Source organism: Fundulus heteroclitus, chromosome 20, assembly GCF_011125445.2.
Source record: "Fundulus heteroclitus isolate FHET01 chromosome 20, MU-UCD_Fhet_4.1, whole genome shotgun sequence".
NCBI classification, from domain to species: domain Eukaryota; kingdom Metazoa; phylum Chordata; class Actinopteri; order Cyprinodontiformes; family Fundulidae; genus Fundulus; species Fundulus heteroclitus.
This window is the reverse complement of record NC_046380.1, coordinates 35,421,663-35,444,065: the sequence shown is the minus strand read 5'-3', so window position 1 is coordinate 35,444,065 and position 22,403 is coordinate 35,421,663. Positions and strand designations below refer to the sequence as shown.

The 22,403-nt window shown below is 43.5% G+C and overlaps 1 protein-coding gene across 4 annotated transcripts; it reads right to left on the bottom strand.

Annotated features, from left to right (window-relative positions):
* Positions 1-1,724: 1,724 nt before the first annotated feature.
* Positions 1,725-21,776, bottom strand: LOC105926012 (6-phosphofructo-2-kinase/fructose-2,6-bisphosphatase 4). Of its 4 annotated transcripts, none has more exons than XM_012862153.3 (14): positions 13,609-13,861; positions 12,078-12,194; positions 11,868-11,964; positions 11,707-11,773; positions 11,534-11,608; positions 11,398-11,454; positions 10,952-11,073; positions 10,614-10,821; positions 10,365-10,511; positions 9,694-9,798; positions 8,038-8,167; positions 5,740-5,802; positions 5,570-5,634; positions 1,725-2,531 (listed from the first exon to the last, which is right to left on the bottom strand). In XM_012862153.3, the coding sequence occupies exons 1-14, from the start codon at positions 13,811-13,813 to the stop codon at positions 2,472-2,474; spliced, it is 1,518 nt and encodes a 505-aa protein (XP_012717607.2). In that variant the 5' UTR covers positions 13,814-13,861; the 3' UTR covers positions 1,725-2,471. The 4 variants fall into 4 exon arrangements, with proteins under 4 accessions (XP_012717607.2, XP_012717609.3, XP_012717608.3 ...); XM_012862155.3 differs by lacking the exon at positions 13,609-13,861 and adding an exon at positions 21,492-21,776 and having other exon boundaries at positions 1,728-2,531; XM_012862154.3 differs by lacking the exons at positions 1,725-2,531; positions 13,609-13,861 and adding exons at positions 4,279-5,028; positions 21,492-21,776.
* Positions 21,777-22,403: the final 627 nt, after the last annotated feature.

The following is a 22,403-nucleotide window of genomic DNA, read 5'->3' as shown; positions in this document are numbered from 1 at the left end:
TTATTTATTTTGGCACGTTTGCTGCAGTCCTCTGGTCAAACAGTGGGGGACACAGAGACGAAGACCATTTCATTTTTAATAAGAGCTCGCCAAACCAGGAATTTCTAAAGAGGACCTATAAGAGTTAATTTACCAACATTTACAATGATTGAAGTAGACCTGTACAAACCTTTCGGTACCAACAACCCATACACACACGGGAACATCCCTGATGATGTTGCTCAGCGGACGTGATTTACTCGTACAAGGAAATTGGTTTGTGAGAGTACAGGGCTCAAAGCGGTAAAAAGGAACACCGTGTGAAAACGCGTCAGATCTCGGTCGTAAAAGGAGTCCAGCTGGATGTCGTGCTGATGTGGAGTGGGCAATGCGTCCGGCGCAAAGGGACGCCGCATTGACCCACAGACGGGTTCATCCTTCATCACAGAGAAAGTGAACCTGCTCTCAGCTGTGAAAGGAACAGGGCGTCAGTGCTGAACCATCCAGGTCTGGTGTTTTCTGGCATGTACCAGCTGAGCTCCATGGTGCTGAATAGTGAGCCCAGGACCTGCTAGAGAACATCGGGTCTTCAGATCACCCTCATAAAGTCTGTTTCTAGTGGCTTGGTCAGAGACGTTCACTCCAGTGGTCCGCTGGAGGTCCCTTTGTAGGGGCTCCGGCAGTATTCATCCTGTTCCTCCTTTCAAAGAGGAGGAGATACCGGTTCTGCTGATGGGCCTGGAGGAGATCGGTCCTTGTTCCAGCTCTCCTAGAGCAACCTGCCTGTCTCCTGGAATCTCCTCCATGCTGTTGAGACGGTGCTGGGAGACACAGCAAACCTTCTGGCAATGAGACGCGTTGATGTCCTTCCTGGTGGAGTTGGACGGCCTGTGCAACCTCTGTAGGGTCCAGGTATCACCTCATGGTACCAGTAGTGACACTGACCCTGGTTAATGCAAAACTGCTGAAGGGCAGTCAAAGAAAATGAGCAATGAAGCTTCCACCTTTGAAACTAGTCCTTTTTTTCTGAGGTTGTTGCTCCTTTAGTGCTACTGTTGTTAGTTTCATCAACACTAGATCAGCCGAACCCGCTCTACTACAGAACTGACCAGATCAAATACTCCACAAGCTTATCTGTGATATTATACTCTTAAATGCTGTTTTATTTATTTTTTTTAGCTGTAAGGTTTAAACTACATGAAGGGTTTTAAGTTAGCTATTTTAGGTTAGTTTGCTGTTTCAAAATTCCCTTTTGAAATAGTTTGACTCATGGGTGAGAATGTCATCCTGGTTCCCCAAACAGACTATTTCAAAGAAAAGTATTTAAAACTGGAGTTAAAAAAATATTAGCGGTAATATCGCATATATTCTAAACATCGCCAACGTCTGTGGAGACGAATCACTCGTCTTCTGCGGCAGATCCTTTAGGTCATACTTTTTAAACTTTTTTTGTTTAATGCTCTACAAGCGTATGAGGAACACACGCTCAACTTCCTGTTGGAGGTAAGGCCAAGTTATTAAACAATTCATTTAAGACCAAAGTGGGGTCACTAGACATCATAAATCTTTCATGTACTTGTGTAGAACACACTATTCAGTGATAAGCCTAATTAAACAATGAGAATATTTGACAGGTATTACCTTTTGTTCAGCAGACGAGCAGGTTGGGTTTTTTTTTTGTGGGGGAAAAAAAAAAAAGAGTCTTCAGAAAACACAGTGAGTGACTCACTAATAAAATAAAAGAGTGGTTTAAAAAAATAACATCTTTATTGCAGTAGAGTCGGAACATACATTTTCAAGTCAAGATCAGCACAACCAGTAATTTGGCTAATGATCCTCTTTGCATTTCTATTGCTTAAATGTGTTGCGTCACAATGATATTTCACAGGCGGCCTTTATTTTCACCCAATCCAAGCGACAGTGGCGCTGCTCTGCTCCGTTCTCTCCTACCAGCACGGGGCTGTTTTTTTATTTATTTATTTTAAAGCAGGTTAAAAACCTACAAAATTGCACAATATCACTGCGGCCACCTTCATGTGAAATTATGATTGCACAAAGTCAAACATGCAGCAGACAAAAAAACAAAACAAAAAATCACATGATTATTGGAGTAAAACCACATGGTTAATATTCGAAAACGTCACAGTAACTTGCCAGTGTTAACAACTGCTGTGCACGACAACAACACACTGAAAACGCGGTGAGTTTAAAAACCATCGGAGCGGGCCTCGAGCACGATGGTCTGCAACTTTCACATATGAACATTTGGGTCACGACCGATCAAAGTGTTCCGGTTAAGCTCCTTTTTAACCCCTCGAACAGGACAAACACGGGGGGGGGAACAGGAGTTATACATGGCGTGGGCGGTGGCGTGTCGTCCTCCCCATCGGTCAGAGGAGGCCGGGGTGACTGGAAGGGTGAGAAACCAGCACGTCCGTTACGGGGCAGGAGGCTTCGACTTCAGCGATCACCGGAGAGCGACACGACAGGCATCAGAGGTGAGCAGGGACCGTCTGCAGGGCGTCTCTAGTGGTGCGATGGATGTCAACGTTCTGGAAGGAGGAACGCATCTGGGTCAGAGGACTTTTCATGCACAGCTGTGTACCAACAGTCGTCGGCGCTTTGCAGCCAACGTGCATTTACTATCCAACACTGTTTTGGCCAGGGGGGGGGTTCACTCATTGCACAACATCTTGTGTTTTGATGAGAAAGTTTTATGAAAGGTTAGCATAAAGGCAACGAGTTTAGATCAATCCGGATAATTCACAATGGTTTGGTTTTTCTCTGAGACACATTAGTCTGTTTGCATCAGAGGATTTCCTCTATGGGGGATTTTTAGCTTCAGAACGCCACACACGCCATTGGAGCCGTGGTTCTCTGCTTTCGTCTTTGTTGCCGTTAAAATAATCATGACTCCGGTCACATTATTTACAAGTCAAAACTAAATGCCAGGACTATGCCGAGCATAATTCAGCAGCTCTGAGCAGACAGGAGTCTGTTGTGGGCACAGTCAGCGTTCTGTTCAGGCTCAATGACAGCGCTGTTATTCAACCCCAGAGGAACCTTTGTGTATGAATGAACGGGAAGTAGCCCAGTCCTCAGTGAGAGCAGCACAGGAGAGCAGTATGTGGACAGTGGAAGGTATCAACTATATTGCTCTCCTCCACCCCCCCCCCCCCCCCCCCGATCCCCCATCTCAAAGTAATCTCACTCAGAGACCTGATTTTGTAAATAGTAATCGCGCCTTCATTAAGTCAGTAAGGCCCTATATGGATACATGTCTTTATCCAGGCCGCCCTGGTCAAAATGGCCGCATGAACATAAACTAAAACATGTTTGTTGTCAGAAAGGTCAAAAGAAGAAGGCTGGAATAAAGTGATTACACACACAACATTCCTTAGCTTTCTATAAGGAGGGTACTATTGTATAAAAGACAGTTCTATTAGGATATACATGTATTTTGGTTCCAGTTGGTGAACTCCTTTATTTTTTTACCTTTATTTCACACACACACACACACACACACACACACACACACACACACACACACACACACAAAAAGGCAAAATTAAAATAGAAAGGAAAGGGGGGCTAAATTAGACCCCTGGGGAACACCCTTGCGCAGCTAAATATTAAATATTTGGACACTGAGGTCTAGCAGATAATTTGGTACTTTACAATAAGCTACCCTTGTAGATGGTTAATAGCTTAGTACATATGTTATTAACAAATCTAAACACTAACTCATTCATAAGCGTTTATTGTCCAATTAAGGCCGAGCAAGAGCCTAAACTGATTACAAGCAATGTAATGTTTCTGATTACAAGGTAGTAATTTAGGCTGAAATGTCTAATATGAGCAACTCTAGATGAAATATATAGTTGAACAGATCAGGCTCACTATCTAATAAGAAACCGCTCAGTTTTATCTCTGGCGTTCCCTTAATTAATGCAGAAAAAGCACTTATCACTTATAAAGTGTTTACAGAAAAAATGAATAACATCTGTAGCAGCTATTTGTTAGGCCTCTATAAGGGGAGCCTTATTGTAAAGTGGTCTAGATTTTATGTATTTTTAACAATTTAGGTTTTAACCTCTAGACAAAATAATATAACAGCAAGTCTATAAAACAGAAATGAATACTCTAAACAAATGCTTTAGAGGAAAAAATAATAATGTTGCTACCCGTTTAGTGATTGTATGACTTTTCTTTTGTTGTTTTCCTCTGTCTCTATCAGAGCAGCTGTCAATGGAGAGTTTTTTTTTTGTTTTGTTTAAATGAAGCACAAGGAGAGTTTGGTTTGGATCAGACGATGCTTGGGTCAAGTTTATTTAGAAACAGCACACAGAAACATCTTTCTCTTCATTCTGATCATCAATATGGATATACTCTAAGATCTTTAACATTTATCAAAAATAACAACATACTTGTATATCCAGAATCTTTAATTTAACACTGTTTCACAGACTGAAAATGATTGTTAGGCACAATTTTGCAACGTTGTGTAGACAGATTAGAGTTTTCTTAAAAACTACGAGGCACTAGTAAAAAAGAAACTGACATTCTTAACCCAGATCTACAGACAAGATCAGTGAATAAATTAGCTACACATAAAGGTGCTTCCTCAGACAAGGTGCTGGAGCTTCATTGCTTCATAGTTTGGAGTGCAGTGTCATTTAAAAAGACCTTCGCTTGCTTTTCGTCCGTTCTCCAAAAATGGGAGAGCGAGCGCGACGGGATTCGTGATAAGGTTAAAAGAAATAAATAAAACATCCCTCCTTACTTCAAAAAAAAAAAAATGTTTTTTTTTGAATCTGGAATCCAGGTAATTACCACCATCATCAGGTCTTTAAATGAAAGAGGAAGAAAAACAGAAGCCAAGACCAGAGGAAGGAAGTTCAATCAAGTTTTGTGCGTTTTAAGGGTTCATTGTGCGTAATCATGGCTAATGGAGGGAAGGGTTGAGGGTGCTGAGGAGGGCTAACTGCCTCACTGGTGAGCTGGCACAGTAATCAAAGCCTCCTCTGACATCCGACTCACTTCTACGTTCTGTTTGACGAAAAACAGAAAGAGGTGGAGGAATCAAACACAAGGGAAACATGACATCCACTGACACAAACAATCTGAAACCAGGCAAACCTTCCCAGTTCGGTTTTAAAGAATCATCTCCCTCAGCCGTGAGTTAACAATGCTAGTCAGGACGCTAGCGCCTCGTGGATACTGCCATTTATTTGTGAACTCCAACAAACCTCATTCAGAGGCTTTATTGGTTATAAACAAGTAATAAACAAATACATTCATTCAGCATCTGCTGCTGTTCAGAATAAAATCATTTTAAATAACCTGCATGAACTGTAGGAGTGGGAAAAAGAGATTAGCTTTAAAATGGTACAACATGTTTTTGGTCAAACAAACAAAAACAAAAAAACATGGTGTAAAGGTTTCTTTGAGCTCATTGTTCTATGTATTTGCAGTTTGCACCCTGCAGAGAAACTGTTCTCTGCAACTACCATGAATAGCAACCTATTATTAAACCCTTTTGGCTTGGAAAAAAAAAAAAAACACGGTCTGTTTTTGTGATGTAACCCACCTCTGGTTTTTCTCTGTGTGTGTTGACCGCCTCCACATTTAGGCTGATCGACTCCACTTTACAGCCTGCGTATTGAGAGACAACGATTGATACAGTTGTTGGTAAAGTGATTTTTTCTTCCAGTGCATATCCACTCGTGAGGCCTATCAAACAGGAGAAAGCAGCCGTACCGTAGGCCACAGGCGTCAGCTTCAGCACAGTGTGTAGGGGGCACTTCAGGTACGGCAGCTCCTCTAGAGCGACAAAGAAACCAGATCAATGAAAAGACCACACTGCAAGAAAGGGAGCACTGAACATTTCATTTGCATTCTTAGAAAACAAACAAACATGGAAGACAATTTTACTTTGACTGGTTTATTTATACACGGGATATGTTATCAGAATACTTCATCGCCAGCCTTGTTTAAGATAAGGCAGAAATGCTTTGTTCCTGTCACTTGTTAAGAACCTAGCATAAACACGGCCGTGAGGAAGGAGGTGGCGCCATTTTTCCGTCATGATTCGTGAACAGACGTGTGCAGAGAGGTCAGCTGGCCACTAGAATTGGATTTAAGGCAAGGGTCTACATGGAGACTAATGGTCAGCTGATCCAAAACGCTGCAGCAAGAGTTCTGGTAAGAAATTAAAGAGATATGTCTCTAATGTTAGCCTCCCTTCATTGGCTTCCTGTTAAATCAAGAATAGAATTTAAAATTCTTCTTCTAACATATAAAGCCCTTAATAATCAAGCTCCATCATATATCAGAGCTCTGATTACCCCGTATGTTCCTAACAGAGCACTTCGCTCTCAGACTGCAGGTCTGCTGGTGGTTCCTAGAGTCTCTAAAAGTAGAATGGGAGGTAAGATCCTTTAGTCCCAGTTTTGGTCCATGAGGCAGACACCCCGTCTACTTTTAAGACTAGGATTACATTTTTCCTTTTTGACAAAGCTTATAGTTAGAGTGGCTTATGTTACCCTGAGCCATCTCTGCAGTTTTCCTTTACTGCAACTAACTGAATGCGCTCTTTTTCATCCTCTAGATTTGAAAACTGACTCATAAGCTTATCCACTAACTCGTTCAGGGCTTCTGTGCGCTTTTGTATATCCAGTCTTCTCAAAGAACCAGGCGGTTGTGGTAGAGGGCCGTTCACATTAAGACGGTTAATTTTTTTTTGTGTGGCACTAGTGGTCTTTATTTAAAAGTAGGCTGACAAGAAAATGGGACAGAGAGAGAGAGAGAGAGCTGAGGAAGACATGCGACAAAGGTCCACATGCCGGAACTGAAACCAGAGATGGACCCATTGATAACTGAGGCCTCTACACATGGGTCACCGCCACGCTCAACACACTGAGCCTGGTTCTGATGGAGGTTTCTTCCTGTTAAAGAGGAGTTTTCTTCTCCACTGTCGCTCCATGCATGCTCGGAGTGAGGGATTGCTGCAAAGCCATGGATGCAGACGTCTGTCCACTGTGGCCACATGCTCTTTTAGGAGGAATGAATGCTGCTCATCAAGACTCAATGGCACCTGCTGGGTTTTGGGCTCGACACACTGGGAGCGACCAACGACCACAACTAATGGCTTTCATCGACACCGTGGTGAAGACCCGCGATGGCAGCGTTTCAAATCACGCTGTTGGATCGCTTGTTTCCCAGAACTTTTATTGGTTATTAAATTGGAGGGCTTTTGATATTTCCAAAGCAGTCCATGTGCAACAAAGACAAAGAGTCAAGATATTTCCAGAATTGACTGAAATCTTGCATTTATGTCTACTCTACAAAAGAAAAATACAACCAGGTTCGTCCAGCATGAAGAATGTCATCATTTATGGCGCACCTCACAGCTGATCTGGATAAATGGCTGTAGTGTCAAGCGACAAAATATCACGTGTACGAGCTTGAAAATTTCACATGCACGAATTTCTCCGGTCGCTTGGCTGGAGGGGGGAACTGATTGTTGCTTCATCGTATAAATTCCATAAGTAGTGAATGGAGAGGGAGCGACATCGCTCCCCGTGTGTGGAGCCCGTTTCCTTTGACAGAAAACGTTTAAACTGGAGTGGACTGACTTTGTAAAGTCCATTGGGATGATGTGTGTTGTTGCCGCTGCTATATAAATAAAACTGAACTGAATTAACGCTAGCCGTGATGAGCATCCTAGTCATTAAAATGAGGTGCTAAGAATGGCTTAAAATTTAGATGCTCCAATTATTTTGTCTTGAAGGAATGTTACCCATGTAGTTAGAGACTGCAAGAAAGGGGCCAACGCGAGAGTTCAGAGCCTGATTATTAATATATTAATATGTGTGGCAGGTTTAAGGCTATTTAATACTCCGGGCCAGCGATTGAACATGTTATAGTTTTCACGCAAAATCAAGCAGATGTTAACCACTTACACATGACGATTTAGTTCTGGGTATTTCACACAATGCTTTATAGATTTTATTTTGCATGCATTGTTTGTCTTTGTCGTCCACTTAAAGCACCTACCTGCTGTCTTGTCCAAAAAGTAGGCCAACAGACAACGCATGACGGCCTGGTGACAGATGACCAGCACGTTCTCCTGCCTCTCCAGCTCCATGATGACCGGCTCCAGGCGCTGCACCAGGTCCTCATAGGACTGAGCATGACATCACGTTAAAGAGGCTAATCAGAACGTCGACTAAAAGGTCAGAGTCAATCTGCTAAGGTAGACGTTATCTATGCGTGTAAACAGACCAACATTTAATCAGGGGGGAAAATGGACACTCACGGCCAAATGCGTCTTGGTCTGTGAGCTTAATGGAGGGTTAATGGGGTGAATAAAAGGTGAGAGCTGACCATCGGGCATTCAGCCACAGTAGGAGCAACTAATGAGAAACGTGGTTACTGTGATTTAGTGAGTAGCAAAAGGCGCCTGAAAGGCTGAGTCTCATTAGTGAGGAGTAAGCGGTAAGCAGCTATTTGAACAATGTGTTAGTCGTTCATATATTAACAAAGGAGAAAAGACGTGACAGGATGGAAAACTGAATCTGAGTCGCATTGTCCTTGAATATACAGCAACAGTTAACAACAGCAAATAAAAACACCTTTACAGATGAGTGTGCAACCAGGGGATAAAAAAATGATCTCGCTCTGGTTTACAAAGTATTTCTAAATATTAAAATCTGGGCATGTTTTTATTGGTTTCCATTGCGCAGATGTGTGACAACAAACTTTAATGGCTGCGGATAATGTTGTTGCTTGTACAACTTTTTCTACCAGACTTTTTCCCTTCGCTCAACTTTCCATTATTAAGTTTAGATACAGCAGTCTGAACCCACTGCTGCTTTAGCAAAGACCTTTTGGGGTTTCGCCTGCAGGGAAATCAAGCTAGCAGACCTACTCAAGACAACACGTCTAGGCTAAAATTTCTCTACTAAAATTATTTCCCCATTGGTCTCACATTTTATATCCTAATATTCTGGAAAAACTACATTTAGATTTTTAGCTAGCGGTACACCATATTCATCACAATTATCATAAATAAATATTTAAAACAAATCATTATGTGTGTAATAAACCTAATATGAGTTTAGCTTTTAGAATCGAACTGTTTAGATAAATTAACTTCTCGAATATATTTACTGATATGCACCTATGCATCAGACCATTGGGTTAATTTCTCGGCAGGGCCTTTATCGTAACACGTTCGGTACGATATTAGGTTTCTGGTTGTTATAGGCCCAGTCAGAGATTACTGAGTAATCTGCCATGGCTGCCTCAGACTAAGCTGCCCTCAGCTCTACCTGATGTCTGTGGTACGTGTAGATTTTGCTAAAATCAGGCTTGTTTCTAAAGTAGCCTTCTTAGCATTTTTTACCCCATAAGCCTCTGGAACCATTTGCAGACAAACAAATGTTCCACATCTGGTTCCAATTGGCTCAGAAAGGGGAACAGAAAACCACAACGAACATCCAAAAATAAACGAGACGAGAACATCGTCACGTTGAAGTTTCAAAACCAGTCAGCTGTAAAACTCTATAAAGTAGCACTTTGTCTAAAAACTCTGAATGCAAACTGTGCGTGGCCTCGCTGTGGCCGTACGCGTCAAAACGTCCGAAGGCGTAGCTTCAATCAGAGAATAAAAGCGTGACCAAACAACAACAAGCTCTGTTGACCTCTGACCTCTCCTTTTGGGTAGCGATAGCGGTACTTGTCCTGGTCCCTCAGGGCGAACTCCAGAGGATAGTTTTCCTGGATCTCCTCATACATCAACTCCTCGCACACACCCTAAAAATGACAACGCAGACCAGTTAGACAACATCAATAATGCATTAAAGGTGTAAAACCAGAGTGTTTGGGCAGATTTTGAGGCGGCCGATATGCCTCTACGCCCAGGGCGGGGTACCACCCAGGGATGACGATGGCACTTGGTCCCTTTGGTCAACGCCACCAGATATTAGCTTGCTTATTAGCATTTGCAGTTTACTTAGTGGCTGTCCCGTTTGGATGGTGTCTAATCTAGCTCTAATGCTTATGCTATGCTTTTTTGGCCTTAGGACGACATCGGACAGTTTCAAAGGTTTTGTGCCACTACTGGCCTTTCTTCACAGCAATCAGACTGAAATGGGGAAAGAGACGAGTGGAGAAGACATGCCCCAGGGTTGGGAATGGAACCATGGATGGCTGCACCAAAGCTTTAAGGCCTCGGTAAATGGGCTATGCCATGTACCACCCTGACTGGTCCAACTTGAAAGGATCCCTTCATACGCATTTAGACCCGGTGTTTCTTTGTGAAAACAAAAAGAACCGAGGATTGGGGTTCATGAAAGGGAAGCGAATAAGCTGAAGCTTACCGCATCGATCTCATTGAGGACCTTCCACTGCTCGTAGGGGGCATTGAGGGCCTCTGCTGTCTGGATGGTTCTCTTCATCTGGCTGGTCCACACCTTCAGTTCGCTTATGTTCTGTGTCTGGATGAACTGGTTCAGCTTCTTAGCAAACTGGACGGAGAAGAGACAGGTTCGCTTTACTCTACTAGGAAAAGAAAAGAGGACGACAACATTTCCAGAGACGGATCTCTCTTATTTTAAAGTCTCTTCTACCTCTTTGCCCCTTGGCGTGAGACCGGAGTCTCCTCCGATGCGACCCTTGACGTTAAGCTCGCTCTCCCCGTGGCGACACAGGTAGATCGATCGCGGCGTGATGTGGATGTTCATGAGGTAGTAGACGATCCGGCTCTGGATGTGGTCCAGCACCCTGTTAACCAGGTAACGCTGGCCTACATCCATAATTTTGATGAAGGAAAGATCCCTGAAAGGAGATGAGAAATCAACTAAGACCTTCGTTCCACTTTTATAAATCAGAGTCAAACAATGAGCAGAAGACGAGCAGACGCTAGCTGGATATGAACATTCATTTTGGGCCTTTTGTTCACCCTCACCTGTCTAAAACCTCATCCAGCGTCTCATAAGAGTTTTCATAACACTTGATCCTCTTCATAAAGTCCTCCACAGCTTCTTCTGTGTCACAGTTTGTGTAGTCAGGGCTTCCCAGCTTCACTTGCTAAAGCCGAGGAGAGAGTAGAACGTGTACAAAAGTTTATTTTCTCCAAGGCAAAATGATCTGATATGATCTTTTTTTTCCACATTTCAGTCTTTTTTAACCACAAACATCAATGCATTTAATCAGGATTTTATGCAACATAACAATAATGAATCCTAACGTGATGATGCCGCCACCACCGAGGGTCACCCTGGTAGTGGCGGCGTCATGCTGCAGGGATGCTGTTCTTCAGCAGGGACAGGGAAGCTGGTCAGAGATGGTGGAAACACGCCGGGAGCTAAAAACACGAAGGGAAGGGATGCTTGTGTAAACACAGCTACTTACAACTATGTTTTCCTGTATGACGTCCGGGTCTTCACACACAGACTCCACAAAAAAAGCCTGAAAGCAGAGGGAGCCGACTCAGACTGAGCACAGCCGCGGTCATTAACAGCCTCAGGCTTTAAGACGGCAGGTTTACCTTAAAGCCGTTCTGTTCCGCAAACTCCAGGATGGTTTCCCTTCTTTCTCTGGTGGTGTTTGTTGCATCGAACACCTATAAAAGCCCAACACAGTGGAGCCCTTTAGCATCAAATAACATCCTTTAACTACAGAAAAAAAAAACAACCTCCAAAATCAGAACATTTAACTTACAGCAACTTGGCCTCCTTCCTCTGTTAAATACTGTCGCACATCGTTCAGGGCCGCCGAAGCACACTGCCTGCACAGATTGCAAATATGCCCGCTCTAAATATCGTGTCACTGCAGCTTTAAAAAAACAACAACAGATCATTGGAGACAAACGCTCCTCGTACCTTCTGATCTTTAAGCCTTCCTCGTTGTCAGGACGGAAAAACTCAAAGGACTTGTAGATCTTCAGGAACTCCCTCCGGTACTGCCCGACGTTGAACTCTGCAGGAAACAGAGCGGAGAGGTGAGGATACTCCCGGCCTCGTGTCTCTTGACGTCTCCGGGGCCCGTCGGCCTCCGTTCACCCCGCTACTCAAAATGCCGGGTAGTCGTACCTCGGGTCGGCACGCCGATCCAGTTCAGGTAGCGGGTCAGTTTCTTGGAGATGTAAGTCTTCCCTCTCGCGGGAAGGCCCACGGTCACGATCAGGGTGGGACAGTTGGTCATACATACTGGAAAAAAAAAAAAAAAAAAAAAAACCCTCTTGTCATCAGGATCCGCTTTTTTTTATCAGCATGGAAGACATACAAAAAGAATTTGGTCTTTAAACCCGATCAAACACCAGTGTAATCACCCCAGAATTATCTTCACGGCTGTAAAAAGGACAGCGTGCCTAATTATTGCCTTTCAGGTTACATAATTAAACAAGTATCTCATGTTTGCACTGCATTGCTTTTATCAGAGAAGATTATAGAGCAGAGGTCACTCTGAATCCTGGATGCGAAAGGATGTCTCACGCAGGCTCCTCGCTCTGCTGATCTCCGGTAACATCACTCCACCTCAACATCCTACCCCGCTAAGCGTTGATGGCTCCGAAAGCCGGCGTCTCAGTCGCGCCGCTTGGTTAAAGGGTTATTTCGTCGCTTTCAAAGACTCCGGACAAGATCTAAAACATTTACAATGTTTAGATCTAAATTGACTTATACGCGCTATTTACATATTAACTAGAAAAGGTTCTGATTTGTGAAGAAAATAACTCATTCGAGGAGAGTTACAACAATCAATCGGCAATTTACCACTCAATCGGTTCTTGTTGGGCGATTGACCAATCAAATCCTGAAGAAAAAAGAAAAGAAAAAAAAAAAAGATTCTCTTCTAGGATAATCATTCAATAAAACTAAATTTAGAACTTCTTGGTGTACCCCACCTGCACAGATGGCCTGCTAGCCTAAGGACCCTAAACAGACATCTCGGTTCGCTTATGCCTTGGGCTGGCTATACCCCATGTGTCCTTTAATTTGTGAATCATTTTCAGCTATTTCCATTCTATTGTCCATAATTGTGATTATCTTGACTTATTATCAGTCACAACTCTACCAATACTTGCCCGATTTTAACAAGAGATATATATATATTTTTTTTATCATTAAAAGAGCTCTGTTTGTTAAACCAAAAATATTTAGCCTGTGGTTGCCGAACCGGACGCCAACTTCCGGCTCGTTAGGTTGTAGCCTCTTAACCCCCCTCTCTCTCGCCACAATGAGGTGTTTGTATGCAGATTGAACGAGTGATGACATCCGCGGGAGAAGGCTTTTCGCAAAGATACAGTTCCCGTTTATCAGCAACCGGCGCTTCGTTTGGCACAACAGCGGAAAGGAGACGGACATGAAGAACAGTGCGAGTCTTTTCTCCTCTGGGTACATTATGTCAACCCTTACATAACCGTGTGAACCAGACAGCAGGAGCCGCACAGCACCGCGTCTGAACCCTGCGCCTCAGCCTTTAGCTCCACATCACAGCAGACGGGCTGACGCAGAGCTAATTCACCGGGTTAAAGAGCGACTTTTCACCAGCACGAGTCACTCGGCGAAGAGCTGCTGAGCTCGAGCTAACATGGCAACGGTCGCCACGTCAACCCTTACGCACCCTTTCGATGAGAAATGTGCTTTTCGGGAAGGCCATGCTTATTCGGCATCCATATCTTCTTCAAGGGGTTTTGGGTTAGCTCCCGCGGACTGAACGTAGGGTTGTCCTCCATGTCGCTCTGCGGCGAGGCTGAGGCGGCCGCAGCAGGGACACAGACCCGGGGCTGCTTCCCGTGATGCTGCTCCGAAGGTGACCGGTGCTTCATCGGTGCGGCTTAGTTCGGACGACCTCGCAGCTGCTGCTCGCGATCTCTCTCTCTCTCTCTCTCTCCCCCCGGTGCGCGTGTGTGTGTCCCTGTCACGTGCTCTCAGTTTCACTTCAATGGAACCCAACGGTCGACTGTATGGCAATACCGATGATATTTAATCAGATGTCTCCCCACAATGACTTTTTCAGCATCAGAAGTTGACCATGGTTCCACTTTGTTCTGAATGTACAGACATTTCAAATTATGTACATATAAAATTGGTGGGAATTATTTTTCTTTTTTTTTTTTTTGCAAAATACAGCAATTGTTTCCCTCAGTCAAAATAGCATTCTTAAAGTAAAAAATAAACACTTTTACAACAGCATTACCAGAACAAAGGAAATGTTTCTATGTGATTCCAATTCTGAGATTATCAAATGTATTGTAGTTTGACTTGCCATACAGGCCGTAACGCGGAAGTAGCTTCCTGGTCAACCATAAGTAATGTATGAACAGAACAGTACTGTAGTTGGGTGAGGCGCAGCAATTACCTTGAATAGTTGTTGTATCACATAAATCACAGACTCATTCAGTCATAAACGATTATAACAGCACGATAACCACAGATACAACTATTAAAGCAGTAAGGTGAGCAGAAAGGTGATGTTAGGTAAAATGCACTTGTGCACTGCCTATAGAAAAAGTATAATACCAAGTTAACGTTTTCACACGTTGTCACATTACAGCTGCAAAGTTTAATAGATTTTTTTTTTTTTTTTTTTTTTTTTGCAATTGACCAACAAAAAGTAACGCACAGTTGTAAGGCGGAAAACACAGCAGGACAGCAATCCTAAACATACAGCCAGCGCAACAGTGGAACGGTTTAGATCCCAACACAGATGACTTGCGTGGACCAATCAGTTATCGCCATGAAAGTATTTTCTAGCTGAGTTTAGATTTGTATGAATAATTTACATTATTTTGGTTTTGTCTCATTGCCTTAATGACTGTTAATCACGTGACTTTACATTATATTTGTTTGCAATAAAACAGTCTCCAACCAGTCTGACTAATGTTTTACTTACCGTATTTTTCGGACCATAAGGTGCACTTGGATTATAAAGTGCACAGTGAATTAACGCGTCTTTGTCCACATATAAAGCGCACCGGATTATCAGGCGCACTAAATATTCTTCCCAAGAGTGTAATATCACTGCACCCCTTCATATACATAGCTCTCTATCCGAGTAGTTGGACTACACTGCCCTGTTTTTAAGGCCAAAATTCAACTATATTGAATTAACTTACTAGGTCTATTTTTGCTAGGGCATACTCCGGGCATGGGCTGCCTAAAGGCTCCTACATACTCAGGCATACTGTGCCGTGCGTCTACTGTGAGCTTGGTGGACTCCGCGCTGACTCTCAGCGGACGTTTTACCCTTCATAGTCAAACGTACTGTTGCCTACATTTCTTGTGGCAAATTCCTACAATTCCCACACTTTCTGTCAGTGGGACGAAGCGGCAGAACGGGTGGTAAAATGTGTGATTGGATAGCTGAGCACCTAGAGCCGTTTCTTTTCCAGCAGGGTCCCACCTGTCAGTGAGAACAGAGAGGAACTGTGATGCCGCACGTCCTGGCAACCGCCTGCTTGGATCAGCTCAGTGTATCAAGCTGGGTGTCACATTTGATGTAAAGAATTCTTGCCTCCGAGAAGTTTATAGTGTGACACGTACCTGTACGCTCAGAGTCCGCCTTGAGTATGCGCGGACCACCTGAGTATTTGGGGGCCTTTACATGAATGCACTTCTAGTTTCTACATTACAGTCAGGCACTCTTGTAGACAGCTCAGGGGTCTGATCACGTAGTAACACAGTGTACCGTAATGCTCCAAATATCCATTGAGCGGAGTAGCTTTGTTGCTAACCAAAGTCGTACTTACACATTTTAACAGATTTTTGAGGACATTTTACCACATAAAATTGGTCAGTAAGCCCAACTTTAATCATATATAAGGCGCACCATCGACTTTTGAGAAGATTTAAGGATTTTAAGTGCGCCTTGTAGGCCGAAAAATACGTTAGCTCAAATGACTTGCCTTTCCAAGTGCAGCAATGCTTGTTGACTCAGCTAGGTCTAACACTTTTTATGCCACAGTTTTTCATTTTTTTTAAAAAAAAGGTACATGCTTGTAAACAAATCTCCGTAAAGCTGTTATATAATTATAACAACACATTACCTAAACAAGGTACTATCCTTTTCTCATTCTTTCCCTGATCTGTCTTTGGTACTTCGTGTGTATGCCCTACATCCCGATCCAAATAGTTCCGCTTTTGACTCAGTCCACAAAATATTTCCCCAAAAGTAAATATATCAAATATAAGATGCTTTAAGAACACATCCCACAAAGTGTGCTTTTCGGGCAGCAGTGGTTCTAACCTTAGAACTTTTTCCTTGATGCTAATTATAGACATTCCCTTTTTCTACTGGGCTAAGTCACATACAATGAGTTTTTTTTTTATATATAAATTTCTAGTTTACTGTACCGAAGTTCAATATGGTTGCATACAAAGAATTTATGAATAAATTATCACAGCCTGTTGGCTTATTATATTTAATTTCTGTATAGTAAACTTTGTTTTTGCTGTATTTGTTAATACCCTTTTGTGTATATTTCTTATAGCAAGACCACGTGGCCAGAGGTACGACATTGCGCATGCGTGCAACGAGTAAACAAGGAAAAACAATGAAGCCAAGTTAGTCAACAACTCCCAGCCGAGGTGTGAAAGGAAAGAGGAAAGGTCCCAGATTAAGTGGGATCAGGCTGATCTTCAACCACGGCGAGCTGTCACTTTAATACGAAGCATTGCAGGGCGGTCTACTGGCTCTCACAGTTGCTGCGTCAATTGTCGTCATCTTGCCTTCTGATAGTTCTGGGGTATTGCCGGCAGATGGCACAACAAGGATTATGTCTGCTGATTGTGCCCGGTGCGAAAATTATTTTCATGCTCAAAAATAACTAAGGCTGCACCCGAATACGTCTTTTGGGTGAGGACTCTTCCGCCAAAGCGGAAGTGAGTCAGCGGTCGCCATAAGTGCTGTCCGAATAGTGCAGTCAAGGAAGGAGGTAGGAAAAGGAGCCTGTGTGCTTCCTCTCACAGCTCCTTTAGCAAAGGAACCTTGCGATGTCCCTTACCGGTCCTAAGGAGCTGTAAGGAATCCCACAATCCTTTGCATTGCATGATGTTTAAGCACAGCCCACTTGACGTATATTAACTAAAATGTCCAGAGAGAAGAGAATGTGCACTTTTGCACATTTTTGGAAGGTTGAAGACCCGGACTCACATCTTCTTTACTCGCATCATCCATTTACGTTTCCGTTGCGTAATGACGTACGAGTTAAAGGTTGTCCGAAATCGCCACAGCAGTCCGAGGCTCCATTCCTACCCACGATAGTGTTCTTACTGTGGACCCCATGAAAGGTCAAGGAACAGGAGGTAGGAGCAAGAGCTATAATTAGACATTTCTAGATGGAGCCTCAATAAACACTAAAGCATTTGTTGTGCTTTCAGCCAAGTAGAATAAAATCAGACTGTTTCTAATGCTATAGGAAGCTCACTCTCTAAGGAACTGCTCCATCACAGCAGGGTACCCACTGGGTAAAAGCCTAGCTGCCCGGAACAATCGCCCTCTTTTTGCCCGCTGTTAGTCAGTAGCATCAAATAGAAAAGAGCTCTCTTTCTCTTTTTCCATGGGCCCTCGTGAATAGCCCGTCTACACTGAGATTTGCAGGTCTCTACTACAGAGACCTGCAACCATGTGCAGGCTGGACCCAGCTAAGTACAGCCTCCCTTACATTAAAAGGGAAAGTAGACTGTAGAAGTGACTTCTTCATTCCATTAGACATCTTCAAGAAAACTGACAAGGGAAAATCTGCTGCAAGATCTCTGATGCACCCACACAGACCTGAGTTCCTGTGAACTTTGTGAAAGTGTGAGAATGCAGCATGCTAAGATGGAAGCACTTTGTAGAAGATTGAAGTAGCTTTGTAAAAGATTGTCAGATCCCCCTCACCACTTGTAATTTAGGAGTCAGGAGTAGAGCCAAAGTGTAAGAAGTATGTGTGTGTGTGTGTGACAGAGAGAGAGAGAGAGAGAGAGAGAGAGAGAGAGAGAGAGAGAGAACCTGTATTGCTACACCATGCGTTGTGTTTCACATTTGCTTTTCCGAGCACAGTGTTATTACATCAGACGTGACGCCAGACCATGCTTGCCTGTTACAACAGAAATATCTTTGCAGAATGGAATGCTAGCCTTTAAAATCTGAGCTAATCTCGCAGCACAGCTAATACTTTCAGAGCCAACCAAGAACAAACTCGGTGCATTCGGCCTATAAGTGGGATTCAGGTTGAAAGATCTCTGTGAGACATGAAAAGAAAGAAGGTGGATAGTTTTAAAAAAATGTTACCCATGTGTGTGTGGGGGGGGCACGCACGCGCGCATATGCGTGTGTGTGTTGCTTCAGAGTGAGTTTTTAGCAGCTACACTTTTTGTCAGCTGCAAAAGCGATAAAAAAAAAGTGGAGTACCTTGCAAAGTATTCCTACCGCATGTTGCATGTGTTGCACCAACAGAAAGTGGCACCAAATTGTGAGGTGGAAGGAAAATAAGATGTAGTCCCCAACTTTCCTTGCAATTAAAAGATGAAACGTGTGGTATGTATTTCTATTCATCCTGTCTGAATCAATACTTTGTAGAATCTCCTCTTATTATGATTACAGCTGCAAGACACTGAAGGTTTTGTCCATTCTTTTCTTTCTCCTGACAACTTTGTTGGCATAAAGTCTATAGAGTTACAAAGCTCCACTTTTCTTGTACTTGCAGACATTGGCCACGAGATGGCACTAGTGCACTCCCTTAGACTGGAAGAGGTGACCTAAGTCTGCTAAGTTTCACTAAACCATTGGCACAAATATGTATGAACAAAAGTTGAAACAAAGTCCATATCTGTAATAAGTGCAACACGTACAATTTCATTTTATCTTCACATTAAGTCTTTGTTTTATTTTAAGAAGTTTTTTGAGAAACTCTCATTGTATGTAGCCAAGCGCAGCAATCTGAAAACACTGCGCACACATGCACACACACACACACAAAGCAGGATTTCTCCCCAGCATGACCAGATTTGCGCAGGTGTATCTAAAGTATGTGAACAGTCACGTTTCCAGGTTAGTAGGCCTATCTGTTTTGTGCTTTTCCTTACGTGCTGCTGATTATATTAAGCTCTAAGTCCGTCTCGCAGATGGAGCAACAGGGCCTGTGACCTAAATGTGGTGAGCTGGAGGTGTTTCTAATTAAATGACTTCTATAGTCCCTCACTGCTGGCAGATCGTAATTTATGTCAGGTTCGTTGGGTCCACAAAGAAAAGTTGCTCTTGTAATTCACAAAGTATTTTTAGAATTTCAGCCGGGCAAAGCAAACATGCTGCAGAGCTTTTATGATCCTGTACAAACTGAGACACTGAGATATCGGCATGGGCTGATCAGGTGGATCATATTTTTTTATTTGATGGGCTTAACCTCTATTGAATGGGGTGGCTTGTGAAGCTTTCTGTATTTTATGTGACAGACCAACACACGGTAGCGCATGATGGTGAATTGAAAGGAAAATAATATACGGTCTGCATTTGTGTTTAGCCCCCTTTTGATGTAATATCCCTACAAAGTTAAAAATCCTGTGCAACCTCGATTGCCTTGAAAAGTCACTTGATTAGCAAATCTCTTTTTGTAATTTAGTCCAAGCATATATCCAGCTGTTCTGTGGAGGCCTCAGGGGTTGGAGAACTTTAGTGAACAAAGAGCATCACGAAGACCGATCTCAAGCTTGGAACCTTTCACAGAACGCTGTTTAATCCATCATCTCAAGACAAAAAAAAGGCATGACACACAGCTCCAAACCTACCAAGACATAGCCGCCAACCCAAACCGAGAGGGGAGCATAAATCAGTAAAGCAACCAAGAGGGTCGTGGTAACTCTGGAGGAGCTGCAGTGAGCCACAGCGGAGAGTCTGTCGACATGACAATTTCAGTCCATCCTTTATGGAAGAAAGGCAAGAAAATAAAACCTGCAGTTTGAGACAAGGCAAACTGAAAAACGTGGATCCGCTTTTTTTTTTTTTTTTTTTTTTTTAAGAGGGGGATCTGATCACATGAGACCAAAATGAATTGCTTTTTGCGCTACATGCAACGCTAAATTGTTTCTGAACAAAATGAGTGCAGCACATCACTCCGAACACTTCATCTCCACTGGGAAACATGGTGGTGGCAGCATCATGCTGTTGTGATGCTTTTTTAACGGGGACGGGGAAATTAGTCTGAGTTGATGGAAGGATAAATAGAACTTTAAAAAAAAAAATAACAAAAAGAAAACAGAACCTTCCAGAAGAAAAACCTGCTGATATCCAGGTTCACCTCCAGCCAGAGGTACAATAGCATGGTTTAGATCCAAGCATGTTCATGATTTTAAGTCAGGCCAGTTAAAATATAAATCCTAAATCCTAAATCCTTGCACGTGCCCTGATGTTCACAAATGCTATCCATTCAATCTGAGTTTACGTTCTGTAGATGTGCAAAGCGTTTGGAGACACGCGGCAGAAAGTGGTGCGAGAGAACATTTCCACAGGGGGCTGACACAGATGCACGCCACACTTTTAAGATTCATATCTCTAAAACAACCTATGCCAAGCATGCAATTTTCCCTCCTCTTCATAATTATGCCCTACAGTTTGGGTACACGGCCATCTAAATACAAATGCACTCCACACTGTTTGTACTGGAAACAAACCAAAAAAAAAAGAAAAGTACACGTCACAGTTCTGCACTGCATTTTGGAAAAAGCACACAAGAGCCCTAAAAACACACTGAAGCGTGTGTTGGCCTCTGTTTAGTATTTTAAGGCCCTTTTGGACAGCTGCTGGTGTTAGAAACGGGCCAGATTCTTCAGTGAGGTGTCTTGCATAGTTTACACCAGAGCCTGAACAGGAAACAGCGCAGAGCTCCACCTCCTCCTCCTCCTCCTCCTCTAAGCAGCTGCCAGGCTCTGATTGCAGCTAGCTGCCTCTTAGCCTGGACAAATCACTTCCCAATATAGACGCCTAGCTGGGACCACAGTACCCTTCAGTGAGGGGATTCAGCGCCGATCTGGACCCTGCATCGACATCCCCGGACGTGTTGCATCTAGTCCAACACAAAGAGTTCACAATCACAACAATCACAACAAACAGCTGGAAACGCTCAACCCAGATCCATAATAATAATAATAATAGTAATAATAGCCTTAAAGACAGAAAGATCAGCCTGAAATAGACCTCTGGTTCTGTGTGTTTTCTATTATTATTCTAAATCTAAAGGGTTAGTTTGAAGCCCAGAGCAACCCGCCTGCCTCTCCATCCTCTGTTGTGATCCAAGCCGCTGTTACAACCAGGCTGCTTACTATAAACAGCAAAGATATTGTCTGATGCTGAATGTAGGGGAAAGGTGAAGCAGCCAGCAGCAGCAGCAGCGCTCTTGTTTACGTCTTTAAGAGCGGCTCGACGTGCAGCAGCAGCAGCAGCAGTCCCCCCCATCCGCTTCCTGTAATCCCGTCAAAAGGACGCCGCCGAACGCGCGGATCTGCTGTTAAAAAGGCGACGACTCTTACCCGCCTTGCCCTGGTTCTGCGTGGACTTGGGTCGGCTGGAGCAGCCTCTCATGGCTGGTGGGAGAGCGTCTGATGGAGCGCAGCGGCGCGGCGGTGTGGACGTGCCTCCAGCAGCCAGTACGCAGGCGGACCTCTCCGGCGATGCTCGCCGCGCACACTCCCACCTCTCTCTGCGTACGTGAGAGAGTGTGAGGGAGCTGGAGGAGACGTCTGCAGAAAGTGGACGTGGTTGAAGGAGTTGCCTCTCTACCTGTGTGTCCTCCGCAGCCTCCTTCACCCCACCCACCAGCTCAGCTGGCAGCCTGGGGGGGTGGGGGCTGTCCCCGCCACTCGGTGGGGCTGGACTTCTCAGGCGACGCGGGGAGGGAAACTCAAGCATCTGCCGAGGATCCAGACAAGCCTCCAAGAAAAATGCATCTTGAACTAAGTCAGCATGATCTCTCACTGGGGGGAAAAATGAGGAAAAATCCAACTTGATATTTTTTATTTTATTCAGTAGAGAGAACATGTTATACTAGGAGATCTTTTATTTATTTATTTTAAGCAATCCCTTAAACCAAATGTACCTGGAGCTTTTTTAAAAAAAAAAATCATAAATCGTTTATCTAATACTTAACTCTTCAGTGACGGACAAAGTTTCTAGGAACTATCCATGAACGATTTTCAGTTCTCCTGGTTTAGAAATATGATGTGACACAGAGAGTCGTGGTACCTGACAGGCCCGTATTAAGACAATGTGGTGCCCCTGGGCACCATACTTCAAAGCCCCCCCCCCCCCTTACCTGTGCTGTCCTCCGGTCAAAAACATCAGACATAATCAAGCGGATTTCTGTAATGTAATTAACTTACACAACTACATGTAGGCATATGAGCAGTGAGCAATATTCAAATATCTCATTTTAAAATGTTGAA